The 23,711-nt window shown below is 44.0% G+C and overlaps 1 protein-coding gene across 1 annotated transcript in view; it reads left to right on the top strand.

Annotated features, from left to right (window-relative positions):
• The window catches only part of LOC123240848 (hemicentin-1-like), a 106,840-nt gene that overhangs the window by 82,401 nt on the left and 728 nt on the right, over nucleotides 1–23,711 (top strand). Inside the window, exons 16-20 of the mRNA XM_044668562.1 lie at nucleotides 16,721–17,014; nucleotides 17,240–17,528; nucleotides 17,667–17,803; nucleotides 21,494–21,575; nucleotides 23,275–23,319. Of these exons, the coding sequence (XP_044524497.1) occupies nucleotides 16,721–17,014; nucleotides 17,240–17,528; nucleotides 17,667–17,803; nucleotides 21,494–21,575; nucleotides 23,275–23,319 (847 nt within the window). The remainder of the gene's footprint in view (nucleotides 1–16,720; nucleotides 17,015–17,239; nucleotides 17,529–17,666; nucleotides 17,804–21,493; nucleotides 21,576–23,274; nucleotides 23,320–23,711) is intronic.

A 23,711-nucleotide genomic window follows, 5' to 3' on the forward strand; every position in this document is an offset into this window, starting at 1 on the left:
TGTCAAAACAGATTAGTGGGGCAATATGACCTCCACAACCTTTTTTTGTAGCAAGCAGCTACAGAATAGAATTGAACTTCAATATTGCCCTTTATTTTATTGGTCTGCACCCATGTTACTTGAACATATTTCAGTTTGTTTTTTTTAACCCTTGTACTTCGGTGTATTGTCTCATAGGTGGAAGAGTGGTAAGGGTGGGCAATGGGGGTCAAGTGACTTGCCCAGGGTCACACATCTGGGAAGTGGCTGAGGCCGGGTTTTAACCTAGGACCTCCTGTCTCTAGGCCTGACTCTCACTCCACTGAGCTACCCAGCTGCCCCCCATATTTCAGTTTTTTAAAATGACACTCAAGGGAAAAAAACTGACCTAAGAGAATATTGAACCAGTCAGTCAAATATGTGAGTAACTTCTAGATCATCTTTGAATTGGTCCTAAAGGAGCACAGAATAGTTTACCTATCATATCTGTGGAGAAGGGAAGAATTTATGACCATACAAGAGATAGAGAACATTACAATGTGGAAAGTGAATAATTTTGACTATATTAAATTTAAAAAGTTTTGTACAAACAAAACAAACATAACCACAATTACAAGGGTAACAAAAAACTAGAGGAAAAAGTTTTATAGCAAATTTTTCTAATAAAGGACTCATTTCTCAAATATATAGAGAAATTAATCAAATTTATAAGATCATGAATCATTCCCCGATCAAGAAATGGTCAAAGGAAATGAACAAACAATTTTCAGATGAAGAAATCAAAACCATCAATTATATGAAAAAATGTTCTAAATCCCTCTTGATTAGAGAAATTCAAATGAAAACAATTCTGAGGTACCACATCATACCTATCAGATTGGCCAATATGACAGTAAAGGAAAGTGATAAGTGTTGGAGATGTGGCAAAATTGGGGCACTAATGCATTGCTGGTGGAGTTGTGAACTTATCCCATCATTCTGGAGGGCAATTTGGAACTATGCCCAAAATGCTCTAAGACTATGCATAACCTTTGATCCTGTGATCCTACTACTAGAGATAAAAAGGGGTGAGAGGAGGAACTATTTCTACAAAAATATTTATAGCAGTTTTGTTTTTTTGTGGTGGCAAGGAATTGGAAATTGAGGGAATGTCTATAAAGTGGGAAATGGCTGAGCAAATTGTAGTATGTAGTATGTATGGAATAATATTACTATAAGAAATGATAAACAGGATGATTTCAGAAAAAGCTGGAAAGATCTGTGGGAACTGATGCAGAGGGAAATGAGCAAAACCAGGAAAACATTGTACACAGTAACAGCCAATATTTTATGATGATCAACTGTGAAAGATTTAGCTACTCTCAGCAATACAATGAGCTAGGGCAATTCTGAAGGACTTAGGACAAAAATTGCTATCCACCACTATAGAAAGAACTGTTGGAGTCCCAATGCAGATCAAAGCATATGATTTTTCACTTGAGTTTATTTGTGTTTTTATTTGGGGGTTTTGATTTCGTATGAGTATTCTCTTAAAGCTATGACCAATATAGAAGTATATTTTGCATAAATACATGTATAATCCAGATCAAATTGCTTACTATCTCCAGAAGTGGGGAGAGGAGGAAGGAGGGAAGGAGACAATTTGGATAAGTTCAGAAAACATATGTTGAAAATTATTATCACATGCAATTGGGAAAAGAAAATATTTCTAAAATAAAAAGAAATTATTGGCATAAATTACAGTCTCCTAGACACATCAAAACTCCAGAGGAATCCCAGGTCAAAGAGTGCATGAGGAACTCCCTATTCTTGTACCCTTGGAGTGTTGGCTAAAGAAAGCAACTGAAGGAACTATATGATAAGGAAGTCTTTGAGAGATGCATTTCTAACTTTGATGAGCTCGGATACGTACCTTCTGTTTGCATCTTAGACATCAATTCATTCCCTGAGCCATGCAATTCACCCTCCTTTGTGGTTAGGGACACCTGTGCTTTTCACCTCACACCACCTCTACCCTCTCCTCTGTTGTCTGGTCACTATATTCCTGTCCATAAAAATAAAAATAAAATTCTAAAAATATAAAAATAAAAATAAAAATTCTCAACCATGTCTCTTCTATGAGGCAGACCTTTACCTTCACATGTCTCCTAATCATTCAACTTGTATACAACTTAATGAATTTCACTTTTTAAAAAAGTTATCCATCAACGCCTGTCATTCTTGAGGGAGAACCCTTCCTGACCAGGGGTTAATTTCGAGCTCCCCTACAATATTTTATCACTTTGTCATACAGAGTCACCTTGTCTTTTCTTTGTGTAAGGAAATAATCATGTTTGTTGATATCAGGCCCTTTGAGGTCAAGTTTAGTCATTTAATACTAAGTTCGATAACAAAAGATTTTAAAATAAATAAATGAGAAAGTTGATGACTTTATTTCAATAGAATTGGTTCCCTTTGAAGTCTTAGGGATTTTATTTTCTGCATTTAAAAACCTCTTTCAGAGAAGTAGTCTGTTCACCAGCTATCCCCTTAATGGTAGGCTGTTTCTATAGCACTTCAAAATTTACACAGCTCCTTCCTAACAATGATTTCAGGAAGTAGTTAGTATACATATTGCTCTTACTCTAGGCCTTATATCAGCTTCATATACTAACCCTTGTCTCTTCTTAGCCTCAGTTTCCTTATCTCTAAAATAAGGGAGCTAGACTACCTTGTTTCTAGGGCGCTTTCATCTCTCCATATATGATACTCAACAGGGTCACCAGATCCCACTTTACAAAGCAGAAAATGGAGGTCCAAAGACAGAGATATAGTTGCTCAGATTGGGAGTGACTTCTGTTCCAAGACCTGAGATCTTTCCATCTCTCCCAAATGATCCTTGTAGGTTCATCTCAGATCAGACGTGCTCATGTCCTTTACTGGCTTTTGTCCAAAAAAAGAAAAAGGATTCATATGTGCAAAAATATTTGTTGGATTTCTTTTTGTGGTGACCAAAGTATTGGAAACTGGGGGATTTCCCATCAAATGGGAAATGGCTAAACCAATTATGGCATATAAATATAATGGAAGAGTTTTATGCCATTAGAAATCATGAAAGCCATGATCTCTGATGAATCCTGGGATGATTTGTATGAACTGATGTAGAGTGAAGTGTGCAGAAAAAGGTGAAGGAAGCAACAATATTATAAAATAAACAACACTGAAAGACTTAATTAAGAATCCTGACTAATGCATGACTGCTCAAGATTCCCAGATAACTCATGATAAAAAGCATTTGTTTCCTAAATAAGGGATGAGGGAATCAAGGCACAGAGTGGGACACACATTTTTACATGGCCAGGGATGAAATTTGTTTTACATAACTGTGTATTTGTTAAAAAGTGGATTTTTTTTTCATTTTGTCAATGAAAGAAGAAGCAAGTGAATGAAAAGAGTTTGTTATTTGGATAACAAGAATTTTTTAAATAAAAAGAAAAGATGGCTATTGATATTGGTAGCATGAAGACAGTTTTTTAAGGAAAAAATGATAACAATTTATTACACATGGGGAGAAGTGGTCAGGAAAAGAAGAGGTCGGGAAGAAGGGACCCGAGGTAGAGTCAGGTCCTATTTTAAGGGACTCACAAGAGTGACAGGGCCTGGAGGGCGAGGGGTTGGGAGTGCTCAAACCCCTTAGCCAAGCCCAAAGAGCCTCTGCTTTCTCTCTCCACTACCCCCTCAACAATCCTCTGTTAGAAAGCTAGCTCAGCCAGCCACATCAGTACTAGAGGAAAAAATGGAAAAGGGGGACACATCTCCATTTCCCTGATCAGGTTTTTAATTCATCAAGGTATAAGGGGTCTCAGTCACAGCTCTCTTGTCCCCTTTCCTTGCTCCCCCAAAAAACTGAACCTACAAGGAAGAGAATCTTTTCCATGCTTAAAGAGAGTGGCAGAGGACTGAGGAGTAAATATTCTGTAATATGAACTCAAAATTATAATTGAATGTGTCATGATGATCCTCTTTCAATCTTCCTATAAATAGTGCCTCAAGCCATTTTGGCCCACCCAGTCTCTGCAACACATCCAATATGGGGATTGTCCACACCATTCCCAGTGTGGGTATGGGGAACCCCAGAAGTGTGACAAAAGGACTCTCAATGAATGATGATACTGAGGAGGGGAAGGAACCTTAAAGAGTCTAGAGGTGAATTTTTAGCTTTTCAAACTCCATTGCTAACTATTTCAGTTTGTTCCCCTCCAAATAGTGAAGAAGTCTCTGTAACAGAGCTTTTGGAATTAGAGAAAAGGACTCTTGAATTCAGTGCCTGTATCCTGTCACATATATTGTATTTGTACATATTAATCTAAGCCAATATATTCTGCTACATTGTGTCACTTTCTGTTACTGTGTTTTGGCCATTAGATTTATATTCTGTTATATTGTCTTTATTTGTACCCTCTCCCTATAGTTTCCAGGTACTGGAGAAAATACCATTGTAAACCATGAACAACTTGTGCAAACCCTTTTCTGTGGCAAAACCATAGGTCCTTATGGATGCTGGGTTTAATTTTTCTCTTTTATTTGTTTTTTTTTATGTTTTTGGTTTTTCTTTTGATAACTGACTTATAAACACCAAAACTCAACCATGTATCCTCAGTCAATCTGAGTGTTGGTCAACACCCTCCTAAGGGGGGGGTTGTATTTTATTTTAAATTTTAAACCCTTAACTTCTGTGTATTGGCTCCTAGGTGGAAGATTGGTAAGGGTGGGCAATGGGGGTCAAGTGACTTGCCCAGGGTCACACAGCTGGGAAGTGTCTGAGGCCGGGTTTGAACCTAGGACCTCCCGTCTCTAGGTCTGGCTCTCAATCCACTGAGCTACCCAGCTGCCCCGGGGTTGTATTTTTTAATAAAATCCTCAATTTCAAATTTTGTTTGGGAAAATTTCTGGGGAAGAAACTTACTAACTCCTTGAACCCAGAAAATGAACTGTTTGGAGAAAGATGCCTGCAGGAACCTACACTGCATCAAGAAGATCCAGAATGAACATTGGGGTTCAATTGATTGAATTGAAAGGGATTGATCACATTTATTTTGAATGTAAACTTTTATGCCAAAGAGGACTGCCCCCTAATTGGCTTTTTGTCAATGTGCTAGCAAATATTGGTTTTGTTCTCTCTCTCTTCTATTTCTCTCTTATCTCTAACTATTGTAGTTTCCTTTTATATGGTGCAATATGGTATGTACCTACAGTTAAACGATTTTTAGGGGTATAAGATGATTATGTCAAATGATCCATTGAGGAAACTATCCTCCCCAAGAATCACAGGGGAGATTGTGAAGATGGGATTAACTCTCTCCTGCCTACTTTAAGATTTAATAATCAGAAGTGTATATACCCCCCACTTTAAGTTTAAGTGGGGGGAGGTCTGCAACCAATGTTCTAAAGTGGGTGACAACTCAGAAACAACTTACTGCCCATGGGCAGTCCTAAGAAAATTATATAACTACAATTGGTCCCCATAAAGTGAGAGATGGCACAGGAAGTAAAGCAAAGAAGAGTCTTTCACAGTGGCAAAAACTTCCTGCGAGGGGCTTTTTCTCTTCTAACTTAACCTTGGAGGAGCTCTGGCTTGAGATGTCAGACTGCTTCTGATAAAACAGCTATTGGATATTCTCTTTGGAGTACCACCTGGGTAAGTACTGGAACCTCCAATTTATGGTCCTCCAGTATAGGGTTAACAAGCCCTGCCTGGTTCAAAATGGGCCAGAGTAATTATCTAGTGTGATAGTATAGTTACCTTCTCTATCCTCTCTCTCATCTTTTTACCATACTCTTTCCCTCTATTTTATAACTAAATTGAAAAACTCATTTTGACTTGAAACATATTAATTTTGGCAACCACACTCATATATTTAGTCCAACCTTAATTTTTAATCCTTACTATCATTATTATCAACAACAACATCAACATCCATCTTTTCCTGGCCCAGGAAGGATTTTTGCTGGGTACCCTAACTTAATAGCATAATATGCAGAATACTGAATGAGAGCCAAAAGACCTAAACTCTAGGCTTGTGTGACACTATGTGTCCTTTGGGGGTAAAAAGAAACCTTTCTTTTTCCTGGACTCAGTTTCCTCACTTATGTATGATTGAAGCTTACCCGGACTCTACATTAAGTTAATAAATTAAATCTCAGAATAAACCAGCTTGGCCCCTTAAGTCCCAGCATGACTAGGGCCCTTTGTTCCTTCTCAGGTTGGAGGTATTGACTGGGTCAGCACCTTTTCATTTCTACACCTAGAAGCCCCTTGCCAATGTAGTTTATCCTTAACGTATTCAAATAACACATTGATTCAATGCAAAGAGCACTTAATTAAAATGGAATAAATATTAAAAAAGCAGGAGTAAAGAAAAAAATACATTTAAGTCTGAGGACAAGGAAAAAAGTATGCTTGGCACTCACTTAGCTTGGTTCTGAACTGCTTGCAGTCAAGCTGCTTGCCTGACCAGCTGATACAGTGCAGCATGTAAAATGGTTAGTAATTAGAGTGGTCAGATGATTATGGGATATCTCTCTAACCTTTGCTAATAAATAATTATAAATTTAAAAAAAAGATTAAAAGAAAGGAAGTGTCTGAAGGCACCAAGAAACGATCCCCTTGGAGATTGCACCAGAGCAGGGGCCTGACGGAAGCCCGGGATTCTAAAAGGACCAGAGCTGAGGAACCAACATTGGGGTCCATTCATGCTGAGGCAGGCAGATACACAATGGAATGTTGGGTAAGCAGGACAGCTCCAAGGTAGAGATGGGGGAACAGTTGGACTGAAAGGGAAAGTGCTTGAGGAGAAATACTATGGGGCCACTTTAGAAAGGGAGGCAGCAGCCAGATTGAGGAGAATTTCCAGATAGGGCTGAGAGGGGTATGATTTATCCTAGAGACAGTAAGGGAGTGCTGAAGATATTTCAGTATTAGGGGGACACGGTAAGATCTGTATTTGAGGAATAACCCTATGGCAGCTGGGTGGAGGGAAGAGAGAGGAATGGAGGAGGTAGGGAGACCAAATAGGAGGCAAGAAAGATTAGAAGACAACTGTAATAGTCCAGGGAAGAGTCTGAATGTAAGAGAGGTGGGATGAGTTCAAAGAAGGGTCTGGATTTGAAAAGCATTGTGGAGATCCAGGCTGACAAAAATTTAGAAGCTGAAGGAATACAGATGTCAAAGTAGGGGAAGAGTCAAGGACTACACCAAGGCCCCAAAATTGGGTGACTGGGTGGATGATGGTGCTTTCACCAGAAATGGGCAAGTTTGGAAGAGAAAAAATGATTAAGTCATTACTGATAGGGAAATAAGAAGTCTTAACGTGTTTGGTGTCCTGGACCCCTTTGCTTGTCAGTCTCAAGAAGCTTAAGGATCCCTTCCCAAGATAATATTCATCATGTGTGAAAAGGCATTAAATAAAAAATATAGGATTACAAAGGAAACCAATCATATCAAAAGAATTATCCAAAAAAATTTCTAGAGGCAGTTAAGTAGCACAGTGGATAGAGTGCCAGGCCCAGAGTCAGGAGGACCTGGGTTCAAATCTGGCTTCAGAAACTTCCTAGCTATATGGCCCTGGACAAGTCATTTAACCCTAGTTGTGTAGCCCTTGCCACTCTTATGTCTTAGAACTGATATTAATTAGAAGGTAAGTGTTTTTAAAAAACAAATAAATAAAGGTATAGATCCCAGGATAAGAGTACCTGTAAGAAGTTTCCTAAAGGGGACACTATTTGATTTAAGTTATACAGATGAATGAGAATTCAACAGATAAAGAGGGAATTAAGAAGGTATTCCAGGAATAGGGAACAGTCTAAACCAGTGATGGGCAAACTACAGCCTGTGGGCCAGAAGCAGGGGGGTGGGGGGTCCCCTGAAATGTTCTATCCAGCAGAGCAACATTATTCCTAACCTGACGAATACAATCAGTAGGATACAATACAATGAAACTTCTAAAGAGTTGCCTTAGAAACAGACTGACAGATGAGCATTTCTTTCCTTTGGCCCCCTCTAAAAAGTTTGCTCATCACTGTTCTATCGTATTCATAACTACACCTATTCTTAGGATATTAACCAAGGAAAAGAAAGTAAGGGTCAGGGTTTACAAAATCATTATAAAGTTTCTATACAACACAACATTTGCACATTCCAAACAATGTAGCAAAAATGAATATATCCTATCTCTATTACAAACTTCAAACTCATACAAAACCACAACACTAGAATAATCATTTCTAAATCAATTTTCCATCAAGCTCTTATAATACTAAGCTAATACAACAACCATTTTATTACCAATATAACAACAGAAAAACATTCAAAAAATTTCCACTAAACATAATTTTAGCCTCAGCTTTTATACCAAACCCAATTTAAGAAAAAACCTTCTGCAACTACAGTTAAAAAAAACTTATCTGAACAATTCAAACATTATTCCATATTCTATACTAATTCTTAAACCTATACTTAAACTATTACATTAATCTGAGAACTAAACTCCCTGTCTTATTCTATACCTAGTCTTTATATATATAATTATAATAAATATGCACATAATTACAATAATTCTGTTACAAGTATGTATAAATATGTACAGATATATTTACATATATGTGCATGTTATATATCACATCCATTATATTTTCAGTCCTATCTATGCCCTGATATTGACCAAATAGAAAATGTACCAATACTTCTTTTCAATTAATACCTCATGAATCTATTACTAGCTATTTACTTATTCAGCAATTACTTTTCCACCAAAAAGACTCCCATTTATCTACATGAAGTCTGCAAATATATAAATATCATCAGTTTATAGACTATGTAACCTATTTATGTGTAGCGTTGAATGTTTATATTTACACTCTCACTTGAGACTTCCTCTTCTCAAGCTGACTGATATTTTTCTTTCTTCCATTTATGTCTATGTTGCATGCACTAAAAAATGAATGTTTTGTGTCTTGTGGCATACTGCATCTTACATAATCTTCTGTTCCCCATCTGTCCTCTTCATATTTACAAATTTTCACAGTCTTAACTGTCTTTGCTCTCCTTTCAGCTACAGAGTCTCTATTCTCCTTCTGCTCTTAAATCTTTTCTTCTAGCTTTTCCTCTGGACTTCTTTATCTTTCTCTTCATAGTACTCTCCTTATGTGCTTTCTGCCTGTTGTCTATACTTGCCAGATGAAATTCTCAGCTTTCTTTCTCTTCTGAATCAATTTCAGGTACTTCTGTCTCCCTATCTCCTAATCTATTTCTGCTTGAATTCTATCCTCATTTTCATCCTCATTTTGCCTATTTCCATGAGCTTTACTATCTGTGAGCTTTGTGAATTTTCACATTGGAACAGTGGAACCAAGCATCTTTCCCCAAAACCTTTACAGCTGATGGGCTAGTAAGCAAAACTTCAAAAGGACCCTGCCATTTCTCCTCTGTAGCTGATTTTCTATTAAAGTTCTTAAGAAAAACTGAGTCCCCTGGATTTATACTATGTAGGGAATAGTCGAGTGGAGAAGTCTGTTGAATTACACCCATTTCATGGAACTCTCTAAATCTATTTTGCAATGATTTTATATAATTTGCAAGTTGTATATCACCCCCAACATGGAAACAAAACTTGGCTGATACATTTTAGCTTGTAACGGGGCATGGTCATACAACATTACAAATGGAGAGATGTGCAAATCTCTACTTAGTCTCATATAGAAAAACACTAAAGGAACAATTTCAGGCCATTTCAAATGAGTCTCTGCACAGACCTTGCCAATCATGGTTTTAATTTCTCTGTTCATCAGTTCTACCTGTCCATTGCTCTGAGGATGGTAAGGAGTATGAAAACTGTCTTCGATTCCCAAATTTTTATAAACTTGTTTTAACACAGATTGTGAAAAATGCATTCCACGGTCTGAATCCAAAAAATTCAGTACCCCAAACCCAGGTAATATTTCCTTCAATAGCAACCACTTTACAACCACTGCAGTGTTTTTATTTGCAGGAAATACTTCTGGCCATGTGTCAACCTGTTTACTATTACCAGACAATATTTAAACCTCTCAGTTTTAGGCATGGGGTAAGCAAAAAAGTATGCTCTATGGACATGAGGTCTAGGGAAACCATTTTAGATTGTAATTTTGGAACTCTTTGTGTTCTCCCTGCAGCTCCCACAACTTCCATAGAACCAACCATTCTGCTATTCCCAGAAGTTGTTTTCAGCACAGATTTACTCACATCCGTATCCACTAGCACGGAGTAAATCTCCTCCCAAACTTTAATTGCTATATTAGGCTCACTTATATTTGGAGGTTCAAACATTTCCACAATCAGAGCTACTAATTCAATATTCCTTATATCCCACTCATTTTCTGTATTTGCAATGACATTATGTTCTTTATATTCTCCTGGAGATTTAGTATCCAGCCAACACTGTTCTTAAGCTGTTTCTATACATTTGCTCACAGATAGATTTTCTTTATGTTCACTGTTCTTTGTTTCTATATCCTTAAATTCATTTTTTTCTACAGTATTGCCCACTAGTAAACTCATTCCTTGCTCACTAGTTACTGCCACATTATTTCCTTGCACTATTCTTTTTTTTTTATTTTTTTAAACCCTTAACTTCTGTGAATTGGCTCCTAGGTGGAAGAGTGGTAAGGGTGGGCAATGGGGGTCAAGTGACTTGCCCAGGGTCACACAGCCGGGAAGTGTCTGAGGCCGAATTTGAACCTAGGACCTCCCGTCTCTAGGCCTGACTCTCAATCCACTGAGCTACCCATCTGCCCCCTTCTTGCACTATTCTTCTACTAACACTGTTTCCCTTATCATTATCATTTATCACTGTTTCTAGTTGCTCACAGGTTTTACACTAATATTTTCTTGCACTAACTCATTCTCACTATGCTCTTTTCCTATATCACTGTTCCAATTCCCTTTTTCCCTCTTATTGCTCTTAAAACTATTTGTGTCTTCATTTGCTGCCACAGGAAACCTTAATAATGAACTCCCCTTTTGCACCCCATTTACTACAATTATAGAAAACTTAAGTCTAGCTCCAGTTTTCACAAATTCCTGAATGCCCCCCAGACTGACAGCTTGCTTTGAACTACTACAGACATATGTATACCACTGCCCATGTCCCTATGCATTGTTATTACATCTTGGCCTGTTGTCTCTCCAACCTCCCCTTTGACCTCTGTTATTAGCATAAGAATTATTATTATTTACCTAGGCTTTCAATCTGCAGTCTCTAACAAAATGTCCCTGTTTCCACAGAGGAAACACCTTAAATGACTAGTTCTTTGTTGTATTTGAACATAGTCTTGCCTAGGCTTATGTGCTTATAGTGTGGCCATTATTTTCACATCTTCTATCTCTCTTTCTCAACTTCTTGTTAGCCACTTTTAATTGTATTCTCACTTCTTGCACTAGTTCATCCCTTTCCTCACTTTTATGTTCCTTCTCCCATGAAAAAACATACACTGCACTCTTCCTTAATTCCTCCAAATCAAGAGAATCCCAGGTTGGGCACCGCAATCTAAAAGAGTTCTTAACCAGCAGACAACTCCCTTTTACAAATTGTTTTCTGATATGCTGTAAATTTTGTTCTGACAGATCTGTAAATCCCAATAAATTTTCTCCAATTTCAATTATTCTATCTAGAAATGTGGAAGGATTTTCCCTTGGTTCTTCTTTGAATCTTTCAAATCTTCCCCATGAATCTGGTCTCTTACAGTGTATCCGCATTGCTTCCACAATAAAATTCCTAGCCTGTCCCCAAATTCTCAAATTATCTATATTAGATAATTCTAACTGCTATGTGTTCTCCGGCCATGATGTTAAACTAGAGTTATCTCTGGTTTCCTTAATAAACTGCTCTTTTTCCCTTATTGTGAAAAGTTCAGTATCTTCAAATGTTGGATCATATAAGCCCATTGCTCTATTGAACTCTTTCATGCATTTCAGGGACTCATCACAAAATTTAGGCATTCTCTTCTTGATTTGATCCAAATCTACAGCACTAAAAGGCTTATGGGTTTTAATATAAGTCAAATTGCGTAGTGGAAACACTGAAACAGCAGCATTGCTTTGCTCCTGAACACCCTGATTATCAGTTCCTTTAATTGGATATCTTGTTCTGCTTTGTGATTTTTAAGTGCCTCTAACTCACCAGTAACTTTATCTAATTTGTTTTCCATCTTTGTTATTCCTTTAGAGCCAGAATCATGCACTTTAATTCACTCTCATCCTTGCCTGCAACCCTTTTTTCCAAGTAATTTGCCCATAATCTTTCTCCCAGTGCAATAGAATGTTAGCACTCTATAGATTAGAACCAGTATTACAGAGATATACGACAGTGTTTTATCTGTCTTGAACTTTAGTCATTTCAGCATTCCATATATATTCATTAAAAAATAAATAAACTCAGGCATGGTCAAAAACAAGATATTATAACACAGGAAGATGATCTGATATAAACTAGTCATCACATCCATTATCACTACCAATCTCTAAACCTTCATCATGTTCCCAAGCCTCAAACACTAAAATTGTTGTTTAAAATTGGTCCTTTAAATTTTTCTCCCCTCAGAAATAGAGGTTTATACTTATTGGGTAGCCCAGTTGCTAGATAGAGTTCAGCAGCCAGATCTCAGAAAATTTTTTGATAAGACTGCTTCTACTGCCTCGGCTGGTTTGACTAGGACTGAAACTCCAACTCCTATAAAACTGCTTTTTTCTTGAAAAATTCTTCTCAGCTTCACCAAATTCTAACCTAGCCTGGCTTGGCCAAATGTAGGATTGTATTTTGACCTGTAAATGAGGTTGGTTAAACCATAAGTCTGTTGTTGATGACTCCTCCCAGGCACAGAGAGCAAGATGGCTCTTTCAGTCCTGAGACTCTTAGACACACAATCTGACCACTAGCTTTCAACAACAACAGGTTTATTAAAGATGATAATTGGGATTAGGTAAGGATAGAGGGCTAGGTTAGAATCTGGTCAAGCTGAGAAGAATGTAGAGGGAAAGATAGACAATAAACCAATTTGACTGGGGCTTAGAATGTTTGGAGGAGAGCAGGGAAAGATGAGGTAGGAAAGATCTACTGGTGAAGGGGATTGCAGGGGAATCTTAGTTTTTTGTGATATACAACTCTTTTAAAACATAACTCCATTTGGAATTTTATGGTCAAAGACACTGGAGTGCCTTTGCCATTTCCTTCTTCACCTCATTTTATGCATGAGGAAACTGAAGGCAAACACGGTGGAGTGACTAGATCCCAGAGTTATACAGTAAATGTCTAAGACTTGTATGTAGGTCTTCCTGACTCTCTAATCCAGGAACTTATAACAATTACACATACTTTTGCCTAATAAAAGAGTATATCAAAATTGTTTTTACCAAGGAGGGAAGAAAGAAAAAACTTCATTATGTTTTAATGATGGAGAAACTGAGGCACAAGACCCTAGGCACCACGGAGCTTAAAAGTCAAAAGAAACTTTTGAATTCATTTAATATGAGAAACTAAGGTTCAGAGACAGGTTAAAGTGAAAGACTGCAGAGAAGGCAGAAATTCATACAACACTCAGAGAAGTGACGCTCTACAGTCAAATGGAAAGGCCCAAATGCCCCCCAAGAGTGCAGTGGAAACATGGATGGCTGGGTCCCAAGGTATGTAATAGGGTCCATAAGCAGGTGATTTTCAGTGGGGTGGGAGGGCAGAGGCATCAACCTGGAGAGCCTGAGAAGGCATCAGCAAGACAAGATGGCCTGGTAGTTCTCAGTGCCTGGAAAAGCAGCCCCTTCAACACAGTCCTTCACTTACTGCTTTGTTCAAACCTTTTCCCCCTATTATTTCCCATCCTCTCATCTGCACCCCTTTCTCTCTCTCTGCCATCACTCCAGCTGCTGCTCCCACCTCTGCTTTGCTACTGACATCAAAATCCAGCCCTCTGCCTGGCTAACAATGGCCCCTAACGTATAACTCAGGGTTTGTAGACATTCCTCTGGAAAAGCCAGGCCAGACCAGACAGGGAGAGGAGGAAGGTGGCCCCTGACCTCCACGTGTGTTCATAGGCACCAAAGACACAGGAGCTCCTTTTGGCTCAGACCCAGAAGAGAAACAAAAACATACCAAGTACAAGCTGCAGTGGAAGCTGAAGCTGGAGCCGCAGTCCAAGTGCCAGTCGGAGCCTTAGTCCACTCAGAATTCATAACAGGCCAGCACACTCCCATAATCATCACTCCTCATCCCACGCCCGATCCACACTCACTCCCACTATTCCCATCACTCCAACCATCATCACTCCAACAAATGTCCTAAAAGAAGGAAGGCAACAGGGGTAGAAAAAACAAAGGCCAAGAAAGGCGGGTCACCATACAGAAGGAGAACACAAGCAGGTACTGGAGGGGCTGGTCCTTCCCTATATCCCCTCTTTGTCTCCCACCCCTCCACCCCATACCAAAGGCAGATTGCGCTATCTCTAGTAGGGAGTAAAGGATGTAGAGGGGCAGATGGACAATAACCCACCTTGACTGGGACTTAGAGTGAGTGCTTGGAGGAGAGCAGGGGAAGATGAGGCAGGAAAGATCAGCGGGGTGCCTTGAATGCCACGCCTTGAATAGGTGGACTTTTTTTTTGATGAGAAAGCATGACCCCCCAATAGCGAAATCTCCAGACATGGAATTCAAATGAGTTGGGTTCGAAACTCTCCTAAAATATTTAGTACCTGGGTAACTCTGGAAAAATTAATTAACCTTTCTAGGACCCAATTTCTTCATCTGTAAAATGGGAATGATAAAACACTTCAAGAGTCCCATAGCTGTGTCTGGGCCGTGCCTGAGGCAGAGGAGGGCAGAGAGCTGCTTTTGGGGTGCCTTGGAATCCCTCCCTTTATGTCCCCCCTGTGTGACCCTGGCCGGGTCCCCTCTCTCTTTGAGCCTCTTTCTTCCTCTGCCAAATGAGATGGTTGCACCAGATCACGTCTAAGGTCACCAAATCCAGGGATCTTGGGATTTCATCTTCCCTTCAGGGGGCAGAGATGCACCTCTATCTGCACCCGACCCCAGAATTCCTCGTCTTGCCATCTACACCTCACTGATCTCCAGCCTTGCTCCTGTGCCCTGCTCCTTGGCCGCTTCATTCACACTTCCTCTCTGGGTGGGCAGCCAATGGTCACTTGACCACTCTGAGTGTCGGGTTCCTCCTTTTCCTGGAAGATGCTGGCTGGCCTGGCAGACTCAGGGCTGGCTGGAGGCAGAAACTCTTCATTTCTTATTAGATTTTTCCTCTTTTGGTCCTCTGTCCAGGGTCTGGCTTAATGCCTGTGGAATCCATTGAGCTGGTGCCTCCCTCTTCCTCTTCACCTCCTGCCTTCCCTGGAGGCCCAGCTAAGGTCCCACCTTCTGCCTAAGCCTTTCCTTCTCTCCCTCAAGGCTGCTGCCTTCCCTCTGCCATTGTCTCCAGGTTATCCTCCCCTGAGCTCCTTGTACAGAGCAGGCTCCCTGCGGGCTCCTTCCTTAGATGGGGAGCTCCTGGAGAGCAGGGAAGCTCCCTCTCCTTGTGGCCTCGCACTAAGTGGGCCCTTACAAGGGGGCTTGTTGGCTGACTAAGCGAATCAAAGGCTCCAGAGTTCAGAGACCTTCCCGACTCTCCCAATTTCAGGCCAAGCTCCATCCCTGGCTCTCTCTGGTGGCCCTAAAGCCTGGCCCTGAGGCCTCCCTCCTCCCCAAGGGGACAGACTGCTTACCCTGCTTTACTGTGCTAAACGTGTGACAAGGATTGTGTCCTTTGCTCCTCACAACCACCTGGGAGGCAGATCCTGTTATTATCATTCTCATCTTACAGTGGAAGAAACCCAGGCAGAGAGAGTTTAAGTGGGCCACCTCGGGGGCTCCCTGGAGAGAGGACCAGGCCTGGAGAGTCAGGAAGACTCACTTCCAAAGTTCAAAGGGGACCTCAGACACTTCCCAGCTGTGGGACCCTGAGCAAGTCACTTCACCCAGTTTGCCTCAGTTTCCTCATCTATTAAATGAGCTGGAGAAGGACACAGCAAAGCACTCCAGTATCTTTGCCCAGAAAACCCAACATGCAGGAAGGGACAGACAGACATAACTGAAGGACAGAGATGTGAAGTGCTGCCCAACGTCATAAAGGCTAGATTTGAACTCCCAACTTCCAGGCTCCAGCCTCAGCCCCCCATCGACTGAGCCCCAGGAGGAGGTTTTGGGGAGGGAGAAAGTGGGGGGCAGAAAGAGGAAGGTGCCCTCTGCCTGCTTTAGTCTTCCTCCTTCCCTGCTCCCACTCTCCAGTCCCTTCGGACCCCCAGAAGCCACAGTGAATGGCTGAGCAAAGGTCAGGGCACTGTGGCCTGGCCTGAGAGGGGAGGGCAGGGAGGCTCAGCAGTGGGGGTCCTAGAAGCCCCCCACACGGTCCAACCACATGGCCTCTGCCCCTGCTCTCTCTCCTCTTTCTGGGGTAGAAACAGTCCTCTGGGAAGGAAAGAGGAGAGGGGGCAGCCCAAGAGGACTGTGGGTAATCCTGAGTGACCACACTCCCCCTGGGCACAAAACCACACCAGGGACAGTGGGAGGGGCTCCCCCACAGAGGCAGGAAGCCAGAGCTTCTGGGAGGGGCAGAAGGAGGAGGAGAGGGGAGGGGAGGGAGGGCAAAGTCAGAGGCCAAGTCCCTGCCCTGCAGGGTCCCTGTGATCCTGGCAGACAGAAGAGCTCCAGCCCCGAAGAGAAAGATCCCAGGCCTGTGGAGCAGGGCAAGCAGCCGCCACAGAGACAGAGACAGGCTCTGGGGCAGCCACACAGCCTGCAGCCTGGAGACCAGCAGGGACAGCTCCAGGGAGAGCCCCTCAGAGGAGACGCCTTGCTGGGGGGGAGAGCAGAGATTCCCGGGAAGGAGAGAGGCGGTGACACTCGGTGGGCAGCACAGACCTATGGAGAGGCCCTCAGAAGCCTCCCAGAGTCGGGGCAGCACCTGGAAGGGGCTCCTGATCATCACAGGTGAGGCGCCTGCTGTGCTGGGGCCCAGAGGAGGAGGAGGGGGAGCCTGGGAGCTTCTGGGCCACCTAGAGACAAGGGGAGCCACACGAGGACCAGCAGGGAGGCCAGTCCCAGGAGACACTCTCTGCAGATGTGGCCAGGGAGGAGGCAGAGGCAGGGGCAGAGCAGAAGGGGAGGGACGCTGCTGACCTCTGCCTCCTTCCTCCCCTCAGCCTCCATCCTCAGTTGCTGGATCCAGCCAACGTCTGCTCAAGCTTTCAATGTTGCACCAGACCCGGCCTATGGGAGAGTAGGCGGCAATGTCACCCTGAATATCCAGGGCTACAACGGGAGTACTTTGTCCTATACTTGGCACTATAAGTCATCAGCTGAGAATCCCAAAGACACTCAGATCGCCGTGTACTATCCTGGCAAGGAGAAAAAACAGACACCAGACAATATCCGGCAGAGGGTGCTCCAGAATGGCTCCCTGCTCATCCCAGACCTCAGCCTTAATGATGCTGGTTACTACACTGTAAGCATCATGAATAGGCAAGCAGACAAATATAAAGGAGGCGTCGAGCTGTCTGTGAAATGTAAGTGCTGCCCTGGCCAGGGGCCCTGCAGTTGCTCTAACAGCCTCTCTCTGTCCGGTTCCTCCTCACATCCTTAGCCAGGGAGCGGGAAGAAGCCCCAGCATGACCCTCTCCCACAGGAAGTATGTGAGGAGCTGAGACTCCCCGAACTCAGGGCTTCCTGCTTAGCAGCCACAGAGAGCCCAGGAGAGCTCAGAGGGCCCTGGCTGCAGAGGTAGCTGCTTTCTTCCTCCCGCCTCCCCCAGGGCACACTGGGAAACTTGGGTGAGGCCCCGAGGGCTCCCCTTGGGACTGAGGCCAACAACCTGTTCCCCAAGTTCACCTGCACCCAGACCTCTAAACGTCCAGGAGGCCGGGGCAGCCCGGTGGGGCAGGGACAGTCCCAGACGCCCCATGGCCTGCCCTGCCGGGCTCAGAGGGCAGCTCCAGACCACCTACTCCACAAGAGCCAGAGGACTGGCTGCTTTGGGGCCTGGGACCCCCTAGAGGCCAGTTGCCAGCCTGAGGCTCCCAGTACTGTGAGAGGGACCCCAGAGGGAGAACACGTGTATTCCCTCCCTTTTCTGGAGGAAAGGCCAAGCCGGGGGCCCGGGCTTCTCTGAAGGGACAGACTGGGCAGAGGGTCACAGCTCCCACGGAGGGCTCAGCTGGAGGAAGAGACAAATGCCATGCAATGCGGGGAGCAAAGAGGTCAGGTAGGGCTCCAGAGGGGCAGCTTTTCTCCTTCGGAAAGCTGGCCACACTAGCTAACATTTCTGCAGTGCCTGAAGGTAGACAAAGTGCCTTCTGAAGCAGATTTCATTTGATTCTCACAAAGACTCTGTGCTGTAGGTGCCATTTTTTATCATGGAGGAAAAGGAGACCCAAAGGGATTAGGGGACTTGGCCAGAGGCCCAGACCTAGGAAAGAGTGAGGCAGAATTCGAATTCAGGCCTTCCTGACCTCCAAGTCCAACATTCCAGCCATGCATCACCCAGATGCCTCCCACCACTGAGGATTACCTCAGGAGACAGTGATGGCCGCAACACTGGGAATCTTTAAGCAGAGACTAGCTGGCCATTGACCCAGAATGCTCCAGTGGGGGTCTCTAGCCAGCTCTGGGTTGGACAAAGTGACCTCTGAGGCCCAGAAGCAAAGACTCCCAGAGGCCCCAGGGTGAGACTTGCAGCCCTGAAGGGGGCGGCATGGTCTGCAGGGCTCAGTGGGCTGGTGACAGACTGTCTGGTAAATCCAGGGCTTTCTTCCATGGTTCGCCCATGGGAATTGTCCTGGGTCCCTTCTGTGGTAGGAGCCAGTGTTTGGGGAGGGCCCTGCTGCTCCTCCCCAGCTGGGTTTTGTCATTGCCCTCCTGAGCAGAGGAGATTGGGGGAGGAAGGACCTAGGAACAAGCACCTGGGGATCCCCAAGCACTTATTAGGTGCCCAATACATGCCAGGCCCTGGGTGGGTACTGCAGATAAAGGAAATGCCAGGATCTTTAGCCTCGAGGAGCCTATGCTCTGCTGGGGAAACATGGAAGGAGTCAAAGGAGAACAGGGATTAGCCCTAGACTGATGACACCCTGGGGAGAGGGAATCCCCCCTGGAGGCAACATCCTCCACCTGCAGGGCTGGCGGGTCCTCAGCTCCTGATCTCACAGAGTTCTCTTGGCTACTGAAGGGGAAGCAGCTTGCCCAGGACTAACTAAGCAGCTGCTAAGTGTCTGAGACAGAACTCACACCCAGTGTTCTTGGCTCCAAGGCAGGCTAGTCCAATACAAGGTATTTAGGCAGGAAGGGCCCTACAGGGTGATGACATCAGGAAAGGCTTCCTGGAGGAGGTGCTGTTTGAGGGGCATCTTGAAAGAAGACAGGAGTCCTATGAAGGGGAGCTGAGGACAGAGGGAAGCCCAGGCTGGTAGGGAGGGATGGCTCCCCTTCTCAGCATAGGACCCTCTGTAGCAGCTGGAACCTGGGAAGGAAGCTCAATGCACTGGATCCTTTGAAGAGACTGGGAAGAAAGAGGCCCAAAGAGGCTCAGTGATAGGAGTTGAGACCAGGAAGTTGGGGCGGGGGGAGGCCAAGGCTACCTCAGTTTCCCTGCAGAATCTTCTCAGGCCTGGAGGCAGCCCAGGATTGGCCCCTTCACCAGAGAGATGAGGAGCTGGGCTCTCTCAGCACTTCTAGCTTCAGCTCCAGGGGTAGAGCAAAGTAAAGAAAAGAGCTGCAGCCCTGGGATGAGGAAGTCTGGACTCATTCCAGCTCCAGGATTTACTGTGTGTCTTCAGGCAAGTCACTGCAGCTCTCTTACTCTCCAGGGCCTCATCTGGAAAATGGGGACACTAATCCCTGCATCACTGGACCCTTAGGCTGTCCTGAAGAAAGACCCTTCCAGTGGAAGAGATACTAAAATCCTTATTACTCCCTGGATGCTCCATTAGCTCCTACTCAATCCAATTCAGCAAATGAATGGGGCAGCTGGGTAGCCCAGTGCATACAGTGATGGGCCTGGACAAAGTGTGCTAAGATAATTTGAGGAGGGCCAAGTCAATCAGGAAGGGCAGGGGGCATGAGGAAAGGCTTCTTGGAGGAGGTGGAAAGTGAGCTGAGCCTGGCAGGAAGAGGGTTTCTGCCTGGACCCTCCAGTACAAATGCCTGGAGGGGGGGATGCTGGCAGGTCAAGAAAGAAGGAAGAGACTCTCTAGACTCACTCTGGCAGGCATGACTTGAACTGAATCACTTTGCAATGGAAGCCCCAAGTGCTAGAATGCTAGAACATTGGGCACCTACAGACGGGTGGTGTCCACAGTGGCCATGAGGAGGCTGTGGTGGCCCGACTCATCCAGACTAGGATTAGAGAAAAGACTCGGGAGAAACCGGCTTCCCCCAACTTTTTGCAGTGATGCTGGGAGGCCAGAATGGCTTATCAGGTGTTGCTTCTGGCTGTTTCTTGGCTTTCTGGACTTTGTTTCTGGGCTGCTTTGCTGACTCCCTCAAAGAGCACTAGATCTGGGGACTGATGGGATTCCCCGGCTTCTCCTGCTGTTCTCGGCTTCGAACAGCTCCTGATCCATGCGTAGTTGGCTCCCTGCTCTGGTCTCCTCCCTTCTTGTCGGCCCTCCATTGTGATCCCTTCCTGTAGTCTGGGTATCTTGTTGGCAACATTAATGGCTCTGAGTCAAGAGCTCAGGCACAGTATCTGTGATGAGTGAGCTCCCAGGGAAATCTTCCTCCTCTTCTCCAACTTGGTGCTTCTTTTTGCCTGGCATTTTGGTCAGTGAAAGCACCAAGAGTGGGAAGGAGCCTCAGAGACCTTCCAGAAAGCCCTGAGTTACAGGGGGCCTGACTGTGCTTTCTGCCTTGATCTTTCTAGGATTTCTTCTTTAAAAAATAGACATTTCTCTCATTTGATCATATGCAATTGTGGCTTTAAAAGGCATGTTATGGAGTGATGAACAACCAAGGAATTCAGCACAGGAAGTCTGGATACCACATCCATAGCATTGGGCTAGTCACTTCAGGTCTGAACTTGGAGCAACTTTCTGAGAGGGGACAGAGAGCCGTCTTGGAGTCAGGGGCCCCGAGTTCAAAGCCTGCTCTGCTTTGTTGTCTGATCACAGAGACGTCACAAGCCTAGGCATTGGCTGCCTCCTATGACAAGGGCATTAGGCTAGATCAGGACTTCTCTTAGATTTGGGGGATCCATAAATGCAAATGGGGAAACAGCTTTCTTTTCACCAACTTCTGGTTTCCTCTGGAATCCTTTGTGTTTCATTTTGTGAACTTAAAAACCATGATTCAGAGAAGGCTTTGTCCATGGCCACTGGCTGCCCAAGGGGTCCACGAGACCAAAAAGGTGAAGAGCCAGCAGTCTAGATGATCCCTGAGGTCTCTGTCAGCTCTGAGTCTGTTACCCTCTGATCCTAGGAACCATGACCTGGAGGTGACGGGCCAGGGCCATGTCCCAGAGGCAGATGGACGAATACTTCGGTCAGAGACTATGACATGGGTGAGGAGTGGTCTTCCTTATGGGAAGGCTTCATGGTTCAGATGGTTCAAGGGGGTGGAGGAGCTTTTGTACATCAGTGAAAAGACTCCGATTTTGGCTGAGATGGGAGATAATAGTGAGACCATTAAGGTCTTTGAGGAGTAGAATGGCCAGATCTACCCACAATTCTGAATGTTTTCACAAGGGTATGATGGGAAATTTGAAGAGGCACAAAGGCCCTGGCCATGCAGTGATGATGGAATCCTTGATTTAGCCTGCAAAAGAGCCTTAGATATCATGGAGTTCGTAGCCCTCATTTTACAGATGAGATTGAGAACTACTGAAGGAAAGAGACTTGGTCAAGATCACATAGGTAGGAAGTGTGACAGAGCCATAATTTGAACACAGGGTCTCTGACCCAATATCCAAGGCTCTTTCCAATGTTTCCCAGAATGTGTAATGGCTGGTGTCTTCTCTACATAAAAGTTCTTGCTCCACTCTATGATCCATTTTCCATATCTCCTTTCATCCCTGTTTAAGGCACCAGAGCATTACCCCAAGGTCTTATCATCACTTTCTCTTCCTTTACTCAAAGGCACATAAGAGGGATCTATCTTCTTCTAAAAATGTAATAGCTCACATATATACAATACTTGAGGTTTCATAAAGAGCTTTTATAAATGGTTTCATTTGATCCAACAACATTATGAAGGAGAGATTATCATTCCCATTTTTAAGATGAGGAAACTGAGACAAAGATAGGGACTTGCTAGTAAGTCACACAGCCAGTAACATTCTGAGATAGGATTTGAACTCAGGTCTTTTTACTCAAAGTCCAACACTAGTCACTGTGCCATGCCAGGCATCGGATCCATTGGGTTTGCCAAGGCACCTTCAAAAAAGTCCTACCATGGCCTTCTGCCCCAGGAGCAGGCTCACTGTTCCTTCATATTCTCCCTCACATAAAAAGGTGTCTAGCTGACCTCAGATTTGACACCTTCCTCACCAGTCTTACTTGGCTTTACTGGATACTAGTGGAAGCCTCACTCTTCCTCACCCTGAAATTCCCAATGGGGACCCAGGGAGGGAGTGCAAGTTCTACCAAAATAACAAGAAGAAAGTTCAAGGAAGCTGAAATATATCTAACTTATTCATTCTACTTTGGAAATGAATCCTAAGACAGCTGGCCAAGAATGACCCAAGAAGGAAGTCTGGTGAGCCTACTGGATGTGCCCCAGAGATTGTTCTGAGACACACACTTCTCTCAGTGGCAAAGCCTCTACCTTCCAACTAGAGGTGAGGAAAGGGCTCTACTTGAGTAATGGAAGGCTCAGGGAAAATTAGTCCCCATTGGCTTAGCTTCCTAGTATAAGTCCATATCCGAGCTTTAAGATCACCTTCAACATTCTCATTCTCATTGTGTAGGGCAGGAAACTCCTAAAGACAGGGGAGAGACCAAAGCGCAGGGACTTCCAGAATCTTCTATAACTGTGTATGAACTCCCTCCTGGGGGCAAAACACAGTTGTAGACATGAGATATGTTATTGTGGGTTAAAAATCTCTAGACTTGAACCAGGTCTCTCATGACTGCCAGTCCCTTCCCTTTGTACCCTGCTACTAACTGATCTATTCCCACTCTCTGCCTTTCCTTTTCTTTCCTCTTTAAAGTTAATGTAATGTTTCCCTTTCTGAGTACAACCTCCCTGTGGCCTATCCCTAGTCCATCCTCTCCAGCCTCCACCAATATCCTCAACAAGGCATGGAGGTAAGTAACCCTAGCTTCTTTGAGTCCAGGCCAAGGAAACATAAACTCTCAGTGGTGCTACCAGTCTAGAAGGGCCTCAAATCCAAGCACAGGTGCTGGATGAAGGGGTCTGTCATCCCTGAACCAGCTTGCCTCAGCCCAGAACGATGGAGCACCTGAGGCTTGGGCTCCATGTGAATGTCTTTGTCAGCCACAGGAACTGAAGATGAACTTTTCTTAAGGCCTGGAGAAGTTGTGATCTGTACCAGAGAAAGGGCTGTCCTTGCCTTTGAAATCACCGCTTCTTGGTCTCTGGTCTCCAGTCTTGCCAAGGTCTTAGAGAGGCTACTTCCAAACCAGTTCTTTGTTTATAAGGTAAGAAAAAGAACTAAAACAGTAATTTTCTATTTCCT

This window comes from Gracilinanus agilis, chromosome 3, assembly GCF_016433145.1.
Source record: "Gracilinanus agilis isolate LMUSP501 chromosome 3, AgileGrace, whole genome shotgun sequence".
Classification (NCBI taxonomy): domain Eukaryota; kingdom Metazoa; phylum Chordata; class Mammalia; order Didelphimorphia; family Didelphidae; genus Gracilinanus; species Gracilinanus agilis.